This window comes from Doryrhamphus excisus, chromosome 17 (genome assembly GCF_030265055.1).
Source record: "Doryrhamphus excisus isolate RoL2022-K1 chromosome 17, RoL_Dexc_1.0, whole genome shotgun sequence".
Lineage (NCBI taxonomy): Eukaryota > Metazoa > Chordata > Actinopteri > Syngnathiformes > Syngnathidae > Doryrhamphus > Doryrhamphus excisus.
The window spans coordinates 9,010,697-9,030,977 of record NC_080482.1 but is presented as its reverse complement, the minus strand read 5'-3'; the positions used below and the strand labels follow the sequence as shown (position 1 = coordinate 9,030,977).

The window sequence follows — 20,281 nt, the reverse complement described above, 5'->3', positions numbered from 1 at the left end:
GCTAGGTTAATTGGCGACTTCAAATTGTCCATAGGTATGAATGTGAGTGTGAATGGTTGTTTGTCTATATGTGCCCTGTGATTGGCTGGCGACCAGTCCAGGGTGTACCCCGCCTCTCGCCCAAAGACAGCTGGGATAGGCTCCAGCACCCCCGCGACCCTCGTGAGGAAAAAGCGGTAGAAAATGAATGAATGAATGAACTGCAATTGGAGCAACAAGGTAAAGTGTGTTTCTTAATCTTAAATTCTTAAGTGTTTCTTAATCTGACTACTTTTTAGGATTTAGGACAGATTTTCTGACCCTGGCCTGAGACAGATGATTTCCATTTCCTTCATGAAATCAGAACTAGTCAAATATGATCAACTCGGATCGAGTTTTTCCTGTATAGTCCTTATTGTTTGTAATGATAAACCATCTTTGCATTATTGTCATTCCATTACCTCTACCAAGATGTTTATGTTTTGATTAGTTCATGGTAGCTTGTTGAGATCCAGGATTTGATTTCATCTAACATGAGCATTACACCATTGCAAATTCCAAATGTATGCATGTTGTGTGAGTGTGTGTGTACAATTCAGGTTTTCGGCCCTTGTTGACTGTGAGAGGGTTAAGTGTTTTTACCACTGAGGGCACCCTGCCAGTGTCACTCCAACAACACTAGTCGTATCTCAAGCTCTTTTCGGGCCGGTTTGCTTGCTGCTGCTGATAGTTGAAACCCCTCCCAGTATTGTATTTGTCTACATGAGCTAGCTAAGCATGACTCATGCATCTTTGCTTGAGATACTCTCATCGGGGACCTATTCGCTGTATCTCACTACTCACAAAACACTTTTAACATTGTTCTCTTTGTATGTGGCCGCCATACGTTGCCCTTTCCACTGTTTGAGAGAACTTGTGTTTGAACAAGTTGTTTTTTTTTCTACTCCCTCCCTGCCTCCCATGGTGAAAATGGCTCTCTATTTTTACCCTGCAGCCCTCTCCACTCATGGACTGTTTCAGATGTTTCCTTCTCTTTCCAAATCTCTGAACCTTCCCCTTTCTTTTTCTCTCTTTATCTCTCCCTGTGTGAGTGTTGCATCAGAGAAGCTACTTTGGCAAAAGCCTATCATGGGAAGACAGGAAGAATGTGTGAGATTTGAAATGGTGTGTAGAATGACATCATTTTTTGGCATTCTAAAAGAAAAGGTGCTTTCTTGTAGTTTTGACCTCAAACGCAATAACAAAAAACACATAAATAACTTAGACGATATCTAAAGAAGAGATTATATTATGCCAGACTGCTCATTAACATTAATCACTAGCTCATATTTCACATATTTTACAGTAGTGTGCTCACTAGCGCCATCTTGCATTGGCTGGTCATCAGGAAAACTCGTGTTTGTATAGGAGGGCGGGGTTTTGTGGCACAGCTGTAATCTCATTGGTTGGCCTAGATATGATTGTATGTGTTTGATTGGCCGCTTTCTACTGCCTGCTCTTACTACGATGCCTTCGTTATATAGCTGGGGGTGGTTTAACCAAAAGAAACTATACTGCGCTCATCAGAGAGCTTTATTGGAGAAGTAATCAGTGTTATCGTGTAGTTATTATGAAGGTATGTTGTATATTTTTTACATACTTTTTTCTAAATATGTTGTAGATTATGTCATCCACAACGGCGGATGACTACAGAACATTTGCATATGACTGGCATTCCACTGCACCCCCCGCCCAATAAGAGTCGTCGGCGGGCAAATGACAGGGGGCCTCTCTGCCCAATAGCCGGGCAGGTTTGGCTGAGGGTGGGCGGGACAAAAGGCAGGGGCGAGGTTGACAAGAGCAGAAGGGGAGGGAAAAGGAGAACGCAGGAGGGGGGCCAAGCAAGCGACCAAGCAAAGCAGCCTAGTTTACAACAAGAGGAAGACGAGGGAGAGGGGGGGAAAAAAGAAGAGGACAATCCGGGAGACGTCGACTCAGGAGACCCTAATGGACGCAAAACACACGATTTTGGGAGCGAGAATCTACCCCGAAACGGACGATGTGTGCGCCGATGTCATCCACGAGAAGCGGCTAGCTAACCTGCAGTAGACAGTCTTCTCCACTAACCCCTGTTGGCTTCGGTTGTAAAAAAAAGCGTTAAACCTTGAGGAGGAAGTGAGATAAACAACACAAAATTCACCCGGCGTCTTCTTGTCGGTATTGTAGTGTGTAAATACCAAACTAGGAAGATATACAAGTGTCTTGCTAGCTAAGCTGCATGCACGGTTTGTTTGGGTGCTTTTCTTAATGAACAGTACGCGTTGCAACAGTACGTGATGGATGAATGCACCACAGCCATCCGCCTAGTAAACAAGCATTCACGCGGCTTTACTGCTGTCCTTCTTAGCGCCCAAAACCGGGGTTTATTTCAGTGATGTGGTGGAAACAACAAGTTAGCACCGGGTGTCTTCTTGCTGTAGACGCCGCGTCCTCCGCCTGGAGGGAATCGAGTCAAATACGCCTTTGCAATTGAGACATGAGAAGAGTTGCGTTGCTTTGGAGTGTGCACGACCAGGGGCGTTCCCGGGGGCTCTGTCCTTTTGGGGCTCCGGTGCTCGTAAGTGAAATATATATACGTAGAAACAAAGGTGCACATATATATTAGCTAACCCTACTTTTGACTGTTTCTGAATTGCTTCCAGTGTCTACACTCTTGATTTTAATGGTCTGTTTTTATAATACAGCCGTGCTACTCGTGTGAGCGAGTTGAGTTATGGCCCGGAGAGACTGCGTAGCTCCCAGGCGGATGTTGTAATCCAGGCCGTGGATGTAGAGGAGGCCTCTTTAACCCTTTCACCGCCATGCTGCTGCAGTAATGTAAACAAACATCCAAGCAGGCAGAGGGGGCATTGGGGGTAATTAGAGCAAGGCGAGCAAGGGAACTTAGCTTTTTGAACCACAATCTACTTTTATTGGATTTAAAATATATATATATATTGACCATTGTCCAAATAATACCTGTACATGACTCATAATCCTCCTGTGAAGAATGACTCGGATACCAACAACCTCTCATCAATAGCAAAGAAAGAATTTTGTCTACTTCCTATCTCCTGTAGGAGAGATTATACGGAATAAAGGACACATCATTTTTTTTTTTTTTTGTGGAGAACCATCACTCTTGCAACAACATCTATCATGTTTTCATCAGAGAATCCTCAGTACCTCCGACAAGGATTAAGCATGTTTGGTTAGTCTTGTCATTCATTTTTCTATGTCACAATTACAAATCTGGAGCTATTTTTGGAACCTTTTGTTCAGTGTAATCGCAGGATTTGATAGTCGCATCCCCATTGAATGTGATTTGAATGTGCGCTATATGACTTTATGACATGTTTACTGTTTATTTTGCCTGTTTTTGCATTCATGTCAATGATCCAATTAAGGTTCAGTTCAGAACATATCATGTTGACTCATTTGGTGTTCTCTCTCCTCCAAATGAGGAAGCCAGTTCCCGGTAATTGACTGTAGAAAAGGCCTGGTCCTTTCAAATCAGACTTCTGATGAGACATTATTTTCTTTGTACATAGACTAAGCGGACATCCTGTTTTTTTTCTACAGTGTGGACCAATGTAGAACCTCGGTCTGTTCCAGTTTTCCCATGGCATTCTTTAGTTCCCTTCCTGGCTCCCACCCAATCGGATGCAACTTCCCAGCCGGGGGAGGGTCAGCATCCTGTCAATCACCCCCATGCGGCCAGTCTAAAGACAGGTACTATACTGATGCTGAATAATTAAATACTTAATTTGTCTCGATCAAGTCATCAAGAGTGTCTTGTGTTTCCTCAGATTGCCAGGGGGGAGCAGCACCACCTCCGGAGCCCGTCGAGGCACCTCCCACAGTGGAGAGAGGTCCCCTGACCCGACATGCCCCAGCTCCCGAGGAGCCAGAGAAGGAGAAAGGGGACGGGGAGAGAGAAAGGCCCGACAGCGAAACAGAGAGTGACGTAGATGACCCGTATGTTCATATTTTAATGTAACAGAATGTGTTAGCCTTTTTGCAGTTATTCTTGGCGCATTGCTGTGTACACAGACATACAGTGAGTGAGTGTGATTTGTCTTTTTTTTCTTGCACTAATTTGGGCAGTAGAGCTCCATGCCAGAACAAAGCAGAGAGGAACAAAAGCTTTCCTTTGCAGCGCACTGTATAAAAAGGCAGCGTTTTCATTTCAGTTTAGTTTCTTCAATACTTGAGATAAAACTAGTCATTGAATAGGACTGATGGACTTTGTACTGTCTACTAGCATTCTGACATCTGTTTTTGTCTTATTGTAGCTTCCTGCCAGGAGTTGTACCAGAGCAGCCCCTCTCGACATCCCCTGTAAAGAGACGCACGCAGTCTCTCAGTGCCCTGCCCAAAGATGGGGACAAGAATAGCCCAGGAAAGGTATTCTTTTCACTCTCTTGGGATGATCTATTTGTATTTGTTGAATTCCTAATTCTGACTTCAGATGTTCCACTTGACAATGTTGCAATTGTCCATCTTCTTGTTTTTCATCTTCTCAGAGAGAGAAGGACCACATCCGGCGACCGATGAACGCCTTCATGATTTTTAGCAAGCGCCATCGAGCGTTGGTGCACCAGCGCCACCCCAACCAGGACAACCGGACTGTCAGCAAGATCCTGGGGGAGTGGTGGTACGCTCTTGGACCAAAAGAAAAACAGAAGTACCATGACTTGGCTTTTCAGGTACAGTAATAGGACTCATTAAAAAAAAAGATATGGTGCTACGTGTTAAGCATACAAGCAAAGAGTTGTCCTTTCTTCTTGTTGCCAGGTGAAAGAGGCCCATTTTAAGGCCCACCCTGACTGGAAGTGGTGCAACAAAGACAGGAAGAAGTCCAGCTCTGAAGGTCGCGGTGTTCCAGGAGGGAAAGATATCAGGGAGAGGAGCATGTCTGAGTCCACAGGTTGGTCTCGTAGAACCCATATGAATAAAACATTTATCAGTCGTTTTTCTTAACATGCCTTTTGTTTTTTGTACCTGGTAGAGCCGAATTCTGTGGAGATGAAAGGGGTGGCGCCGGGTCTGGTGGGTGTGTCTGAGAGGAGTGCAGCAGAGGGCCACATGAGCCAGTTGACTCGGCCCAGAGCCTTCTCTCAAAGTGCTGTACACAACCTGGAGCGCAGTGACAGGGGCAACACACAAGCCCTGGCGGAGCTGGCACAGGTACAGTTAATAGTGTGACTGTAGATTACTATGGAACATTAAAGTTTACACAGTTTGAGACTCAGGCATCTCTGTCTTTTCAAGCCTTATGACTTAATATTATACGCAGTACTGTGACCGTTTATTTTCCCTTAGATGTGTGGAGATGGAGGCAGTCAGTTTTCAAGCCACGCCCCAACCCTGTCCCAGTCTCAGCGAGGGGTCAGCGAGGACATGACCAGTGATGAGGAGCGCATGGTCATCTGTGAGGAGGAGGGAGATGATGATGTCATTGGTAAGACATTTGGTCTACATTGTAACAAAAACTGCAAAAACTGATGCCTGACTCCTCTTTACATAGGAAATCAATGTGGTCTTAAAATTGTAGCGACGTTGGATGTCAAGTGTAGCTGTAGTTTATTTTGTTTTCCAGAGGATCCTTATCCCAGCAGCTCCATCGACCTCAAATGTAAGGAGAGGGTGACGGACAGCGACAGCGAGAGGGGTTCTGGCGACGAAAGCATGCAGAAGGTAACCGACATGGCTATTTTATGGTTTTTGATACACAACACATAACGAAAATAGTATCAGAAATTGTAAATCCTAGAATTACTTGCAACATTTCCTGTAGTTGTTGTGTGTGTGGTCTTAAAGAAAGCGCATAACCGCAACCATATGTCAAAAGACACCCCTCTCAGTACTGGCCTTTTTTTATTATTTTGACAGCTTTATTAAGGTACAGAGAATATTGTGTTCTAGAGCTACAACCGTGGTACCTAAAAAATAAAATAAAATAAAGAAGGATTAGACTCATCTTTCATCAGAAAATAAGTTTTCTATCCTATTCTTTCTTTAGTAATTGGCAGTAGAACATGGGTGAGTTTCAGCAAAATTGTAGTTTTCTACAAAAAAAGAGAGAAAAACAACTATTTGTGAAAAGATACATTTAAAAAATAACTTTCACTTTGACAAAAATGTAATCATATATATTAGCCAAAAATATATAAACCAGTTTGCCACAACATAACTATGTTGTGTTACTTGAAAATTGACAATTTATTTTCAATTATAACACCATGAACTATTTAAAATTTTCACATTTGAAACTGAACTGTGTGTTTGCGCGTGTGTGCATTACGATTTTCTTTGTGCATGCTACACGGCTCCATGCTTTTCAACTTCCTGGTTGCTGTAGCGTGCTAGAATACATGAGAAAGATACATGCCGAGCTCTTATAAAATGCACTTCTGCCACATTGTGGCTGTTTTTACAGATGAAAACTGCACTGAACATGATCTTTTCCATTGTGCAGTTGCGTCATCACCTCTTTTTGCCTCTCACACAAAAATACATATAAATACATTTTGACATCAGGTGTTACGGTTGAAAACTGTCTTTGCTAGCGAATGAGTTAATTATCACCAGGTGAAAAAATATTGGCATTAACACGGCTGTGGCTGTAGGCAACCTCCTTAAGGTTAGTTCTGTTGCTGCTGTTTTGTGCAGTACACTTGATAGTAAATTGTTATGCGGTCCAAAGGAGATTTTCCACTTTCTCATACACTCCAAAATATTGGAAAAACAGCCTCTCACTAATTATTGCCTGCCTCCAATTACAACAAGTCTTGTTGTAATTGGAGCATTTACGGTAAATTCCTCTATACTGTTGGTCATCATTGTTGATTTGTTTGGCTTTTCAGCGAGTCTTTGCTCCAGTCATCTGCTCCACCGCATCCTCATCTTCCTCACATGCGACCCCTCATGGCAGGAGTGTATCACTGTCCTCCTATTCCAGCAGCAAGCGTTACGACGAGGGGAGACCAGGAGTCTTTTCTGATCCAAGGAGGAGGGAAGAGGGAGACATAAAAGACACTTTAAGGGCTGAGGCGGGAGCAGTGCAAGCCTCGCCTCTCTCCCTTTCTTCTGGACAGTCGGTAATTTCCCCTTCTCCAGCAGCGGGAGGACCTCCCCATTCCTCATCGGTGGTTGCAAATGTGCACCTGGGCATCGGCGCCGTGAGGGTGGCTTCCACAGTGCTGACCAACGTAATGCGACCCGTTATCAGCACACCTCTCCCAATTGTCAACAAACCCAGAGAGCGGGGCGCCTCATCCAGCCCACACCCGCCTGAGAGGAAGCCTATGGCCCTCCAGCAGCAACCACAACTTCTGATTGGATCAGGAAACAGCGCCGCGCCAAGTGGTTACTACTCTTCACCGTCACCCAACCCTGTAGGGGCTGGAGTGGTGACTAATTTTGTGTTAGGGGGTGCTCTATCTGGCCAACCCGCAGTGCAGCTCATCACTCCGCCGCCCCAGCCTCAGCCCCCCCAACAGCAGCAGGTGTCCCTGTCCTCCACTGCTGCTTCAGCACCGCACAGCCACTCCAACGGACCGCTCCCTCTGCCCCTTTTACAGCCCCAGTTCCTTCCCACCTCCTCTCTGGCTCCCCCTGGTGGTAAGGCCATCACACAAGTCCAATACATACTGCCCACACTCCCTGCCAATCCTAAGAGTCCGCCACAGCAGCAGCAACAGCTCTGCCAGCCAACCAGTATCTTCAACCTGCCAGCAGCCCCGCCCACTCACACACCGTTGGCCAATGGAAAGCAGCAGGCGTGTTATTCATCCAGCCCAGCAGTGGGCGTTGTCAGCCCAGGAACGAGAGGTGGCATTAAAGCTACATTTCTAATAATAGTCATCTTTGGTGACTCAATAAATTAAAAAATAATAATTATTTTCCTGCTTTGACTCAGTCCAAACACAGTCTCCAGTGCTCCAGGGTAAAATGGTTGTTCCCATGGCAACCGTACGGACCGCACCGGCTCCCGCCCAGCAGTTTCCTATTGTGGCCCCGCAACTTCCTGTCCAGAATGGCGCTCAGGCAGGAAGCAAGGTTTGTCGACCATATATTAATTAAGAGACAGCATTATCTCACAACTTGCAGTTCTCAGTGTGTTCTTTTTTCCATCTCCCAGATCATCCAGATAGCCCCCATGCCGATGGTCCAGTCTCAGCTGTCTCAGGGCGCAGTCCACCCTGCTAGCCCCTTGCCTGTGACAGTGGCCACCGCTGCTGTGGTGGCTCCGGGCCCGACCGCCTCGCAGACTGTTCTACTCCCCCCTGCGCCCACCAGGTACTGAAAATGATCTTCAGGGTCACCACCGGTGGAAGCCGACCTGATTAGCTTAGTTTAGCAGAGCATGCTAGTGCAGCTCTGTGTCTGAGATTTAGGTAGTGTGTTTACTGTTTTGTAGGCCTGTCACGATAACGGATATATCGATTTATCGACCATTTAAATTATGTAATTATGAGCCCTCGATAATGCACGGTGTCAAACTGTGACCAACACCATTTGCATTGATCACCTTGGAGAGACATTCCTCCCTCGTTTGTTGAGTTGAGATAAAACGATGGCATATTCTCCAGGAAGTTGTATTGTTTTATATCTGTCGGAGCACCGAAAGCACAAAATCGAGGAAAACAATAAGTACAGCAGAGGTGCTTTGGCAGAACAGCTCTATTCTGGATGTGTTAGTCATGCTATTGGTGGCCCCAGCTGCCTCCGCCTTCCACCCCCACACTACCTCTCCAGCTACACACACACACACACACACACTCACAAAACTAGTCATCCAGCGCAGTGCTACTCGCCCTTTGACCCCTTCTGCACAAGTTCTCTTTTTGTTCTTCCTTCCTGTTCTGTTATGTTACTAAACCCAGTCACCTTCCACTACGACGGAGTCAGCCTTTTCCAGTAGCACAAGCCGTCTTTTTGTGTTTTGTTGGCGTCGTGAACAATATATGATTGGAATTATCAATCATCTTTTGATGTGTGCAGGATCACCTACGTCCAGTCCACTCCGGGGATCCCCCCGTCACTGCCGTTGGTGTCCACAACAGCAGCCTCCAGCCAACCCCCCACCCAGCCAGCCCTGCCAGTGCCTGCATCCACATATGTGCCACCTCCCCTGGCCACCCTAGGCTTCACAACAATCCCACCAGCTGGCCAGACTCTGGTTCAACCACTGATTGCAGGTCAGTGCAACCTAGAGGTGGACTTTGTATTCTGGAAAATGTCTGAATTCTCACTCAGTCGTGCAATTTTTTTGGGGGGGGTTACGTTTAAGTCTCACAAAAATAGATCTGAACCATGCTTTCAACAATTTGTGTCCGCCGCAGGTCAACCTCCACTCCTGGCCGCAGCACCATCTCCACAGCCCCACAGTTCAGCCCCCGTCTCTGGTTCCGGTGGCCAGATCGTCACCGCCATCTACCCTCCTTCACAGAGTGTCACCATGGCAACGGGGGTTGTCTCCATGGCAGCCGTGCCCCCGAGCGCTGCCGTCTACTCCGCCATCTCCAGCCCCTCCAGCGCTTCCGGCCAAAAGCACACAGCGGCCCCTGCCGCCGTCGCTCGTCTCCATCCGGAGCGACACCTGCCTGCAGATCGAGTGACGGACAGGCAGGCCGAAAGGCAGATGGATGCAGCACTCGTGCAGTCGGAGCGCCAGGTGCAGAGCTCTGGCAGTAGCGGATCAGCGGTGCCCTCTAGTGGGCCTGCTGTTTGCACGAGGCCGTACAGTCCTCCTCTTCAAATTCAAACATCAGGTACGCCCACACCTGTAGCATTTTTCAGGCATTTGTGCTAATACTATTCTATATGTGTTTTTAAATGCCTGTCTTCTTACTTTTATGGCCCTTTAAAGCAGCAACACCCCTCAAATTATTCTAATGCACTCAAAGTAGATAATGTGTGTCTTGTACAGGACAGGCAAGCTATTGCTTTTTATGTTGTTTTTCCACCTATTTATTTCAAGACATGTCATGCTGTACTTATTTAGACAGCAAACTACCATATATGGTCATAATATAATATAATATGGGCTGCACGGCGGTCGAGAGGTTAGCGCGCAAACCTCACAGCTAGGAGACCAGGGTTCAATTCCACCCTCGGCCATCTTTGTGTATCTTATCTTCGAGTTTGCATGTTCTCCCCGTGCATGCGTGGGTTTTCTCCGGGTACTCCGGTTTCCTCCCACATTCCAAAAACATGCTAGGTTAATTGGCGACTCCAAATTGTCCATAGGTATGAATGTGAGTGTGAATGGTTGTTTGTCTATATGTGCCCTGTGATTGGCTGGCGACCAGTCCAGTGTGTATCCCGCCTCTCGCCCCAAAGACAGCTGGGATAGGCTCCAGCACCCCCCGCAACCCTCGTGAGGAAAAGCGGTAGAAAATGAATGAATGAATGAATGAATATAATATAATAGTCATTAATTGGAAGCAGGTGATTAGTCAAATTTGAAATACGAGTTTCCAACAAATAAAAACGCATCATGGATAACAAGTAGCTATAACATGTCCGATAATGGCTTTTTTGCCGAAAACTGATATGCCAATATTGCCCACCTCTTAATTTCTGAAACCGATATCATATCTTCTGTGGTGGAATGAGCATGTGTTGTATACAGCGTTTTTTAAATATCGGTTTTCATGATCTGGGAAAAAAATCTGATATCACATTTTGTAACGATATCAGGTCGATAATTTTCGGTTCCAATAATTATCGGACATCCCTAATAACAAGGTATGATTTGAAGTGCATGAGAACATGGAAAGGCAAACTTAGTTTGATTTTACCACGAAGTATATTGTCATCAGCAACAAAACCAATGAGGAGCAAACTGCTCTGTCAGCCGTAATACCACTAATATGAGTTAATTGCGTAATGCTTCCTTTTTCCCCCACTGATATCTAAGTGGCATCCAGAGGTAGATGATATCTCAAATGCAGCCACTGCCATCTTGTTGAGTTACATTTATTAAACTTAATTAGGAGGTTGCCTTCAGCCACAGTAAAAAAAAATTTGACATGGCGATAATTACAGACCTCGGTGGTTGTTTGTTTTTGTAGACTATGAACAAGACTAAAAGAGGCTTGGTTAATTTGTTAATTGAATAGACTTGTTATTTGGATTATTTATGCTAGTTGTAATTGACCAATTCCTCTACTGGTTACACACAAGTAGTCATTGTGTATATTTATATTTGTATATATGTATTCAAATTATTATTTTTTTTGTCAGGCAATACACCCGGCACACCTAAGCTCAGCCAGCTTCCTGTCAGGCCCCCCCAGAAAGTGAAGGCAACACTGGCCAGCATCCCTGTGGGCAACTACGAAGGAGGGGGTCGTGGAAAGGAGCGAGAAAGGGAAAGGGAGCGGGAAAGAGAAAGAGAGGTGGCATCAAACAGCCACTTCTCCTTCGACACAGAACCAGCAGGACAGACCGAGTCTCCTGCTGCACATTCAGCAGAAGAGCTGCCATCCTCTGAAAAGCCACCAGAGGGCTCCAGTACAGCCGAAACCTCCAGAGAGGTTAGAGAACTGATGGCTTTTTTGTACAACCAATTTTGTACTTTAAATCATCTGTGGGTGTTTTTCTTTAGGCTGGATGGAAGGAATCCCTCCCTTCCTCTCCCCTACCACCTCCATCTGCCACAGAGCCCACCCTGCCGCCACCCCACACTGACAAAGACGGGCCTGCACCAAAGAAAGTCAAAGCCCGCCCCCCACCACTGAAGAAGACTTTTGACTCTGTGGACAAGTGAGTGTCTTCACTAGTTTAAGTGCAGTGCACTCAAATGGCGGACGGTGCATATATACTTTTGTGTGTGTTTGTGTGTCTTTGTATTTGCTGGTCGGGAAGGGTGTTGTCGGAGGTCTACTTTGAGGAACGTTTCGCAGAGCTGCCTGAGTTTCGACCGGAAGAGGTGCTACCTTCACCCACGCTTCAGAGCCTTGCCACCTCGCCGCGCGCCATCTTGGGCAGCTATCGACGCAAGAGGAAGAACTCCACAGGTCTGAGTCAGAAGAAATAAATCATGTTTTTACAGCGCTAACATTATAGTCACATTCGTTCTAATTAGTCAAACTAATAGCTCCCACATTTTTAGCTGAACGATGGTTCATTAATGAGCGTATACATGTAGCAGGCTCCTTCAGCTCGGGTTAGGTCAGAGGCGGTATCATGTCCATGAGGAAGGTTTGTCCTTCGTGCTGCCTGTCGTCTTTGGGCGAGAGGCGGGGCACACCCTGGACTGGTCGCCAGCCAATCACAGGGCACATATAGACAAACAACCATTCACACTCACATTCATACCTATGGACAATTTGGAGTCGCCAATTAACCTAGCATGTTTTTGGAATGTGGGAGGAAACCGGAGTACCCGGAGAAAACCCACGGATGTACGGGGAGAACATGCAAACTCCACATAGAGATGGGTGGAAGGGTGGAATTGAACTCGAGTCTTTTAGCTGTGAGGCATGCAGGCAAACCACTCCTGCACCATGCAGCCATTAACATTACTCATTCATTCATTTTCTGCCGCTTTTCCTCACGAGGGTCGCGGGGGTGCTGGAGCCTATCCCAGCTGTCTTCGGGCGAGAGGCAGGGTACACCCTGGGCTGGTCGCCAGCCAATCACTGGGCACATATAGACAAACAACCATTCACACTCGCATTCATACCTATGGACAATTTGGAGTCGCCAATTAACCTAGCATGTTTTTGGAATGTGGGAGGAAACCGGAGTACCCGGAGAAAACCCACTCATGCACGGGGAGAACATGCAAACTCCACACAGAGATGGGTGGAATTGAACTCGGGCCTTTTAGCTGTGAGGCCTGCGTGCTAACCACTCGACCACCGTGCAGCCTAACATTAACATTACTGTTAAACCTCATTAAAAATGTCACTTTTGCATAACTTTAACACTTTAATCCGACATATCAACTTTGATGTTATAGTGATGAATGATAGATACTGCTACTACTTCCAATATAGCCATGAATAATTGTTTTGTGCATTAAAATCACCTTTGGTCATATTCTCCTATGGTCCAGATTTGGACTCTGCCACCGATGACCAAGCGTCCCCTAAGAGGAAGAGTCGACGGCGTTCCAGCTGCAGCTCGGAGCCCAACACGCCCAAAAGCGCCGCCAAATGCGAGGGTGACATCTTTACTTTTGAACGAGCGGCGGGTACGGACGGTGAGGACATCCTGGCCGAGCTGGAGTTTGACAAAGTGCCGTATTCGTCCCTGCGCCGAACGCTGGACCAGAGGAGGGCGCTGGTCATGCAACTGTTCCAGGAGCAGCAGGGCTTCTTTCCATCAGGTAAGTCACACAGTGGTACAGTCCATGTGTCTTGTGATTGGGTGGTGACCAAGGGTTTAAGTCGCCTCTCACCTAAAAAAAAAAGTCAGCCGGGTTATTTTCCAGCTCACCCGTGACCCTTATGAGGTCAAGCGAATGGACGTTCCCACTTGCATCATCCTGTGTCCCCGTTTGCAGCTCAAGCCACCGCAGCCTTCCAGACGAGATACTCCGATATATTCCCCACAAAGGTGTGCCTGCAGCTCAAGATCAGGGAGGTTCGGCAGAAGATCATGCAGACGGCCGCCCCCTCCGATGCATCGGGGCTACCCGTTCCCCACGACGCCCTACCTGGACCCTCCGGTACCCAATCACTGGATGGAGGGAGAGGGGGCGGGGATTTGCAGGATGATGAAGAGGAAGGGGGTGAAGGGAGCCCAGAGGATCCCGGTGATTCACAGGACTCTTCGAGATGAGGATGGCAGATGTGTTTCGGAATTTTTTGGTTTTTTTTTCCTTTTCCCAGAAGACATGAGATCTTTTTGTGATGATGTGAGACCTAATACCAAAAAAAAAAGGTGTGGAAACACCTTTTGTATTGATCACCTTGGAGAGACATTCCTCCCTCGGATGTGATGAAATGATCAGTCTGGGAAAAGCCAGCGGCTTTAAAAAAGACATTTGCTTGGAATGAAACGGGAAAGTTTCTTTTGAAGTTTCCGCATACACTCGGGTGGGGGGGGGCTGGGCCCTCAACACTTAACATCCCTGGAACCTGCAACCCGTCTGCGTTGCAGGTTCATTTGTTCATTCTCAAGACCTTAAAAGGTTTATGAGCGCCTGCAAAGTTGACTTCTCTGGCTGTGCCATCATTCCCGCTATTTCCCTGCGCGTACCAGTCAGAAAGGAAGCAAACATTCCCGTGCCTCTTGTCAGTTAAGCATGAAGGAAGGTTAGTGCATCATCGGCCATTATCCTTTTTTGGGGGGGGGATTGTCATTTTTTTAAATACGTATTTTGACTTATAGTGGGTTTGTTCCTGTGAATTTTTTATTTTATTTTATTAATGAATTCTCCTGTCATTGCATTCACTGTCTTTAGTCTTGGCTTGTCATTTATAGGACGCTGCGTCACGCATGCACACCCCTCTATGCTCCAGTCTTCCCTTGATGACCTTTTTTTTTTTAACAAACCAGGCATTTTTTTTCATTGTATTCCTTCAGTAGAAGGAAAAAAATATTTTTTAGACAAGCACATCTTTCTTCCCTTTTCGTCACTTTATTGCTCATCATAGAGCTATACGCAAGCCGCAATCAAAATCACTGATCACATCTTGGATAAATACTGTAGTCTTTATGGACACATATGAACTGTTAAAAATGGTGCCCATTCCTTAAAAGGTAAAACAAAAAGATTACACAATTGTATGGCTTTTAAATGTTTGTGTTTTACTTGTTTTTTGCTGTTCCAGTATCCGAGAGACAAAAACACTTTTTTTTTGTATCTGTAACTTTCAATATGCCAATAAAAAAGCAATTAGGTGGTAAAGGTTGTTAATGATGGTAGTGATGCAAAAACAAAACATTTGAGTTAAAACAATTTGGTGGCAGCCGGTCACATCCGCTTCACAGAAATGTACAATAAAAATAATCATTAAAAAAAGATCATAAGGTACAATTCATTTATACACTTTAAAAACATTTGCAAGATAGTGTCCTCGACAACGAAAACCATTATCTGCTACTAAAGTCATTTGTAAGCATTTATTATGTCTGTTTTTTGGTTGACTGCTGTTTGTCCTCAGAGTAGCTGCATTCCTTCCACGGTGAGGCCGTTCTCCAACGCTGTATGAAAGATCTCCAGGGCTTGCTCAAGGGGCAGCGCCACACCCTCGCTGCTTTCGATGATGGCGATGGTCTCCCCGAACTCGTTGCACATGATAGTCGGGGTGCCCTGTGACAGAGATGGACATATTTAATTCCCCATTGATGTGGTGTGCTTTTGATCACCAGATCCACTGACCTGTTGACCATCAGATGCGTGAATTTGGATGAGGTGAGACTGCCCCTTTGCTAGTTCCACCGCAGGACCCTCCACCACAGTCACGGTTGAGCTGGTTGTTGCCACGGCAACCTGAGCAGCAGCAGCAGCCTCCTTGTCCAACCTCTGCTGCTTGCTGTGCGTCGTCTTGTGGTTTCTCAGGTTCGAGAAGGTCTTGAAGGCTTTGCCGCACTGGGGACAGACGTGCGGGCGCTCGCCCGTGTGTGTACGCCGGTGCTCCGCCAAGTGCATGCTCTGGATGAAGCACTTCCCGCACTCCTCGCAGCTGAATGGCCGCTCCCCGGAGTGCGTGCGAAGATGCTCGCGCAGGTGCGTGTTCTGGCGGAAGCGCTTGCCGCACTCCTGGCAAGGGAAGGGGCGCTCACCGGTGTGGACCCTCTGGTGTAGCGCCACGCTGGAGGTGGACGCAAAGAATTTGCCGCAGACGAGGCACTGGTGGGCTTTGGCACGCTTCCCCAGGGCGCCATGTGGCCGCCCAGCACCACCAAGGTGGCTCAGTTTATGAAGTCTAAGGTTGGCGGCAGAGTTGAGCTTCTTCCCGCAGATGTTGCAGTCCAGGCCTCCTCGTGTAACACTGCTGGGATCTTCTGATTTGACCTTGCACACCGTTGATGTGGATGCCTCGGATTTGACGTCCACCACTTCTGCATGTCCAACCGGGGGCAGGATGGGGTGCTGCTCTAAACAGTGGCCGTCCCGTTGCTTCCTTGTGAGGAATCCGTCATCGCAGTGAGGACACGGGAACGGGGCAGGAGATCCCGGATGATGAATAAAACGATGTGCTGCCAGCTTTTTGGCCCAGCGGAACGTGGCGGGGCAGTCGGGGCAGTTCAGCCCGGCCCCCCCGAAGTGGAGCAAGCTGTGCTGGCGCAGGTTGGACGACTGCGAGAAGGACCGGTGGCACCAGTTGCAGCGGTAAGGCCTCAGGCCGGTGTGGATGAGGTTGTGTCGCGTGAGGTTGGCGAGGGACGAGAAGGTCTTGCCGCAGTCGGCGCACTGGAACGGCCGCTCGCCGGTGTGCGTGCGGATGTGATTGCGCACGTGGATCTGCTTTTTGAAGGACTTGCCGCAGATGCCGCACAGGAATCTGCGTTCGGGGGCGTGTGCCGTGCGACGGTGATGGATGAGCTGCAGCTGTGAGAGGAACCTCTTGGAGCAGGTCTGACAAGTGAATGGTTTATCTAACGAAACGGCTGAGCTGGATGCAACTTCTTCAGGTTTGGGGGCTGAGCCTTCTTCAGCCGCTGCCGCTGATACTACGTCCTCAATCATCTCTCCTTGCTTGGCCTCTTTACTTCTGCTCTGAGAGACCCCCGCAGGATCCTGGTCCATCTTCTCCATCTCCTCCTCTGTGAGGGGGGCTATCAGGTTCTTCTTTTCCCTCACTCTCTGCAGGATGGCGAGAGTAGACAGAGAGGCTCGGCGTGGAGCGGCATCCACCTGCATTGATGAGACAACAGCTAATGAAACATGACTTACAAGTTGGGGACTGCTAAAATTAGGATTTGGAGTACACTGATGGAAGCGCTTGGGGTCAGCGTGCCGGGGGTGTCGAGGCTGAGGTGAGTTCGCCGATGGTAGAGGTATTTGGTCATGTTCGTGAAGGTTTTGTTGCAGAACTGACATTTGTGAAAGGGATCTGCGGTGTGTGACTTCCTGTAAGATAGAAGCGAAGATGAAGCTTACGGGCACAGATGGGGGGTACCATCAAATAGGGTCACATGCTCACCTGTGCATGATGAGGGTCATCTCCGTGGTAAAGCCGTGTCCGCAGTCCACGCACAGATACCTGGCCACGCCCGAGTGAGTGCGCATGTGCGCTTGCAGCGATGCCTCCTTTTTGAAGATCTTGCCGCACTCGCTGCATTCGTGAGTGCCCAACTCGTGCACGCGCTGGTGGGCGCTGAGGCGGTTGGCGGAATTAAAGGTGCGGTCACACAGCGTGCATTTCTGCGGCTTGGACCACACCGCTTTCTTCTCTACGATTGGTTGTGTCATTGTCAAGCCGTCAGCTTTGTCCGCTTCCTCAAAGCTGCTCACGACCCCTGCCTCTGAACTCTCTTTGTCCCGACCCAGGAAGTGCTCCCCCTGGTGTTGGAGAAGGTCCTCCGGGGTTTGGAAAACAAGGGAGCATTCGGAGCATTCGTACGGGTGGACGACCACCATCTCAGACGCTTGCCGCTGCTGGGTGTCACTGCGGCTGCTGGGGGCCAACCTCAGGCGGGCGCCACGCTTTTTCTGACCGAGCAAGCTGGAACTGTCGGCTAAAGCTTGAGCGGTTAGAATCTGAAGCTGCATAGCCGCCAAACCCGGGTTGGGCGTCACCGGGGGCAGCAGGGAGGCGCGTGAGCCAGATTTGGAAACCCGAGAGTAGGCGCTCTTCTGTTGCTGCTGTGCAAACACCTAAAAAAAAGAGCCAGAAAGTAAAAAATGGACAAAGCTTTCTTCTCTAATTAGGGATGCACACGTTCCATTTCAAGCACCTGTGCCAAGATCTCCCCAGCCTGACGCTCAGTCAGCACAAAGTTCTGCATGTTGTTGACGGGAGCCACCGTACCGTCTGGTTGGAGCATGTACTCCTGTGGCCGGGACAGGAATTCATATAATTAATAGTACTGCTGTGATCATTAGGGATGTCCCGATCCGATTTTTGTCCAAATATATATATTTTTTTAATACTAAAGCTTTTGTTGGCGACTCCAAATTGTCCATAGGTATGAATGTGAGTGTGAATGGTTGTTTGTCTATATGTGCCCTGTGATTGGTTGGCGACCAGTCCAGGGTGTACCCCGCCTCTCGCTCAAAGACAGCTGGGATAGGCTCCAGCACCCTCGTGAGGAAAAGCGGTAGAAAATGAATGAAGCTTTTGTTATAAACATGATACAGGACCCAGCTCAATCCAAGATTATCTGATCTTCAAAAATACAGCCGATCCTGAAGATCGTATCGGGACATCCCTAATAATCATGTCAATCATACAGCTTTTTTTGGACCTCACATGCATGGGACCAAAAAAAAAGACGACTACTACTTTGCAATTCTAACAATCACAGTACATGAAGAACGTATGTGTCCCTTACTATGGTCTCCGTCTGGCTGTGTGTGGTGCTTGTGCTGTGGCTTCTGCGGTGCTCCAGCCAAGTATCAGGTGAGTCAAACAGGGCCAAACAGTCAAGACACTGGTACTGGACTGGTCTGGGAAGCTGAGAACCAGAATCTTCAGGCACCAGAGCCTCTGAGTAATAATCACACAGATTATAGATTGGTGAGATACAGTACAAATTGAGCCTTCAAATTTGTGATAAATGATGTGCTACTGAGGGTATTATCAACATGTATTTTATTATAGATTTTAGTTTTCATGATTTATTATTTTGGTCTGTTAGCTTTGTTTCCTGAATATTATTTTACCAAAATTCTAGCCTTTTTTGGTCACATTTTCATTTTTCTACTCCCTCATAAATTACTAAAATGATTATTTTTTTCCTTGTAATTTATGTATGGGCGGCACGGCGGTCTAGTGGTTAGTGCGCAGACCTCACAGCTAGGAGACCAGGGTTCAATTCCACCCTCAGCCATCTCTGTGTGGAGTTTGCATGTTCTCCCCGTGCATGCGTGGGTTTTCTCCGGGTACTCCGGTTTCCTCCCACATTCCAAAAACATGCTAGGTTAATTGGCAACTCCAAATTGTCCATAGGTATGAATGTGAGTGTGAATGGTTGTTTGTCTATATGTGCCCTGTGATTGGCTGGCCACCAGTCCAGGGTGTACCCCGCCTCTCGCCCAAAGACAGCTGGGATAGGCTCCAGCAGAAGAGGAGAAGTGGTAGAGAAGGAATGAATTAATTTATGTATACATTACAAAATCCCCATATTGACTTGAAAAACTACAGAGACTAGTCCCAGAATGCCTCACCTTGTTGTTCAGCATCCCTCATATGCATTTCCTGGTGCAGAAGCAGCTCCTCTGAGTTGAAGAGTATGGTTCCACACTCCAGGCACTGGTACTGCTGGACCTGCTCCATCTCACACTGGACGGTCTCGCCAGCCTCCCCTTCGCCTTCTTGGCTGGTGTGAATCTGCTGATGGACCAGCACGTCCTCCAGGGTGTTAAAGAGCTGGTGGCACTCACTGCACATGTACTGGTGTTCTATGTAAATCTCATCCGGCTGTTCAGCCTCCACATGGACGCCTTCAGCCTCCATCATGTCACTGTGTTTTATTTTAGATGATTGAGCAACCCTGTAAAAGACACATTTATTAATATAATAGGTTGCTTATGGCTTTAATATATGTGGCAAATAATTAATATTGTCATATGATTGTTTATTATACGGACTAAATGTAATTGCTTTAAATTATGAATCGACATAGCAGTTAGCAAACAGTATGGCCCTGTCTACTGTTAGCCTCGACACCTGATAGCATGCTAATTTCGACGGTAACAGTGCTCCTCTGTTATCTTAATTCATTAAAATGCGCTGTGATGGCGTCTAAAGGGCGGTTGGAGGCGCTCCCCCGGACAACGCAGACCTATTTCTCGGCACCGCGATTTCCTGACAGCGGCTCCAGGTTCGTTGGGCGGTCCGTCAGGCGGCGCTAGCCACTTTTCACCGAAGCTCTACGGCTGCAATGGCGGCGGGCCCTTCCTTTTTTTATCCTTACCTGTATTTATTGTCTTCGGACGGTGACTTCCCCACACATCACGCAGCGTCACTCACACGTTCGACCAAGAGTCATCCGTCGTCGCCTGTGGCACGGAAGTAATATATGTGAAATATATTCCCTGGGAATGGTGATTCAAGACATGCAGTCAAACTTCAACCCGCCGTTTTCCTCCATTTTCGTGACGCTAAGCTCCGCCCAATGCGGTAGTGCTCAAACCTAAAAGTCATGA

At 47.4% G+C, this 20,281-nt stretch overlaps 2 protein-coding genes across 3 annotated transcripts in view; one reads left to right on the top strand and one right to left on the bottom strand.

Moving 5' to 3' along the window:
• Positions 1-14,621, top strand: part of cicb (capicua transcriptional repressor b) — a 39,105-nt gene extending 24,484 nt beyond the window's left edge. The window contains exons 3-20 of one of the 2 annotated variants that reach the window (XM_058053007.1): positions 3,580-3,729; positions 3,807-3,975; positions 4,293-4,404; positions 4,524-4,706; positions 4,795-4,927; positions 5,009-5,187; positions 5,323-5,461; positions 5,600-5,697; positions 6,867-7,833; positions 7,922-8,061; positions 8,144-8,301; positions 9,007-9,203; positions 9,348-9,776; positions 11,254-11,546; positions 11,618-11,775; positions 11,878-12,029; positions 13,073-13,345; positions 13,523-14,621. In XM_058053007.1, coding sequence (XP_057908990.1) covers positions 3,580-3,729; positions 3,807-3,975; positions 4,293-4,404; positions 4,524-4,706; positions 4,795-4,927; positions 5,009-5,187; positions 5,323-5,461; positions 5,600-5,697; positions 6,867-7,833; positions 7,922-8,061; positions 8,144-8,301; positions 9,007-9,203; positions 9,348-9,776; positions 11,254-11,546; positions 11,618-11,775; positions 11,878-12,029; positions 13,073-13,345; positions 13,523-13,800 — 4,208 coding nt within the window. In that variant the 3' untranslated portion in view covers positions 13,801-14,621. Of the gene's footprint in view, positions 1-3,579; positions 3,730-3,806; positions 3,976-4,292; positions 4,405-4,523; positions 4,707-4,794; positions 4,928-5,008; positions 5,188-5,322; positions 5,462-5,599; positions 5,698-6,866; positions 7,834-7,921; positions 8,062-8,143; positions 8,302-9,006; positions 9,204-9,347; positions 9,777-11,253; positions 11,547-11,617; positions 11,778-11,870; positions 12,030-13,072; positions 13,346-13,522 lie in introns of both variants that reach the window. The other variant, XM_058053006.1, reaches the window with a different exon arrangement.
• znf526 (zinc finger protein 526) lies at positions 14,589-20,256 on the bottom strand. The gene is made up of 8 exons (XM_058053008.1): positions 20,050-20,256; positions 19,301-19,626; positions 18,466-18,620; positions 17,869-17,964; positions 17,115-17,788; positions 16,900-17,041; positions 15,347-16,825; positions 14,589-15,277 (listed from the first exon to the last, which is right to left on the bottom strand). The coding sequence occupies exons 2-8, from the start codon at positions 19,590-19,592 to the stop codon at positions 15,125-15,127; spliced, it is 2,991 nt and encodes a 996-aa protein (XP_057908991.1). The 5' UTR covers positions 19,593-19,626; positions 20,050-20,256; the 3' UTR covers positions 14,589-15,124.
• Positions 20,257-20,281: the final 25 nt, after the last annotated feature.

Excerpts from the sequence above, each read along its gene's own strand:
- znf526 (XM_058053008.1), bottom strand. The coding sequence starts at position 19,592 with ATGATGGAGGCTGAAGGCGTCCATGTGGAGGCTGAACAGCCGGATGAG. Across the intron at positions 17,789-17,868 it reads CTGGGGAGATCTTGGCACAG|GTGTTTGCACAGCAGCAACA; the intron begins GTGCTTGAAATG and ends TCTTTTTTTTAG. Across the intron at positions 16,826-16,899 it reads CCCCAAGCGCTTCCATCAGT|GTGGATGCCGCTCCACGCCG; the intron begins GTACTCCAAATC and ends TCATCAATGCAG.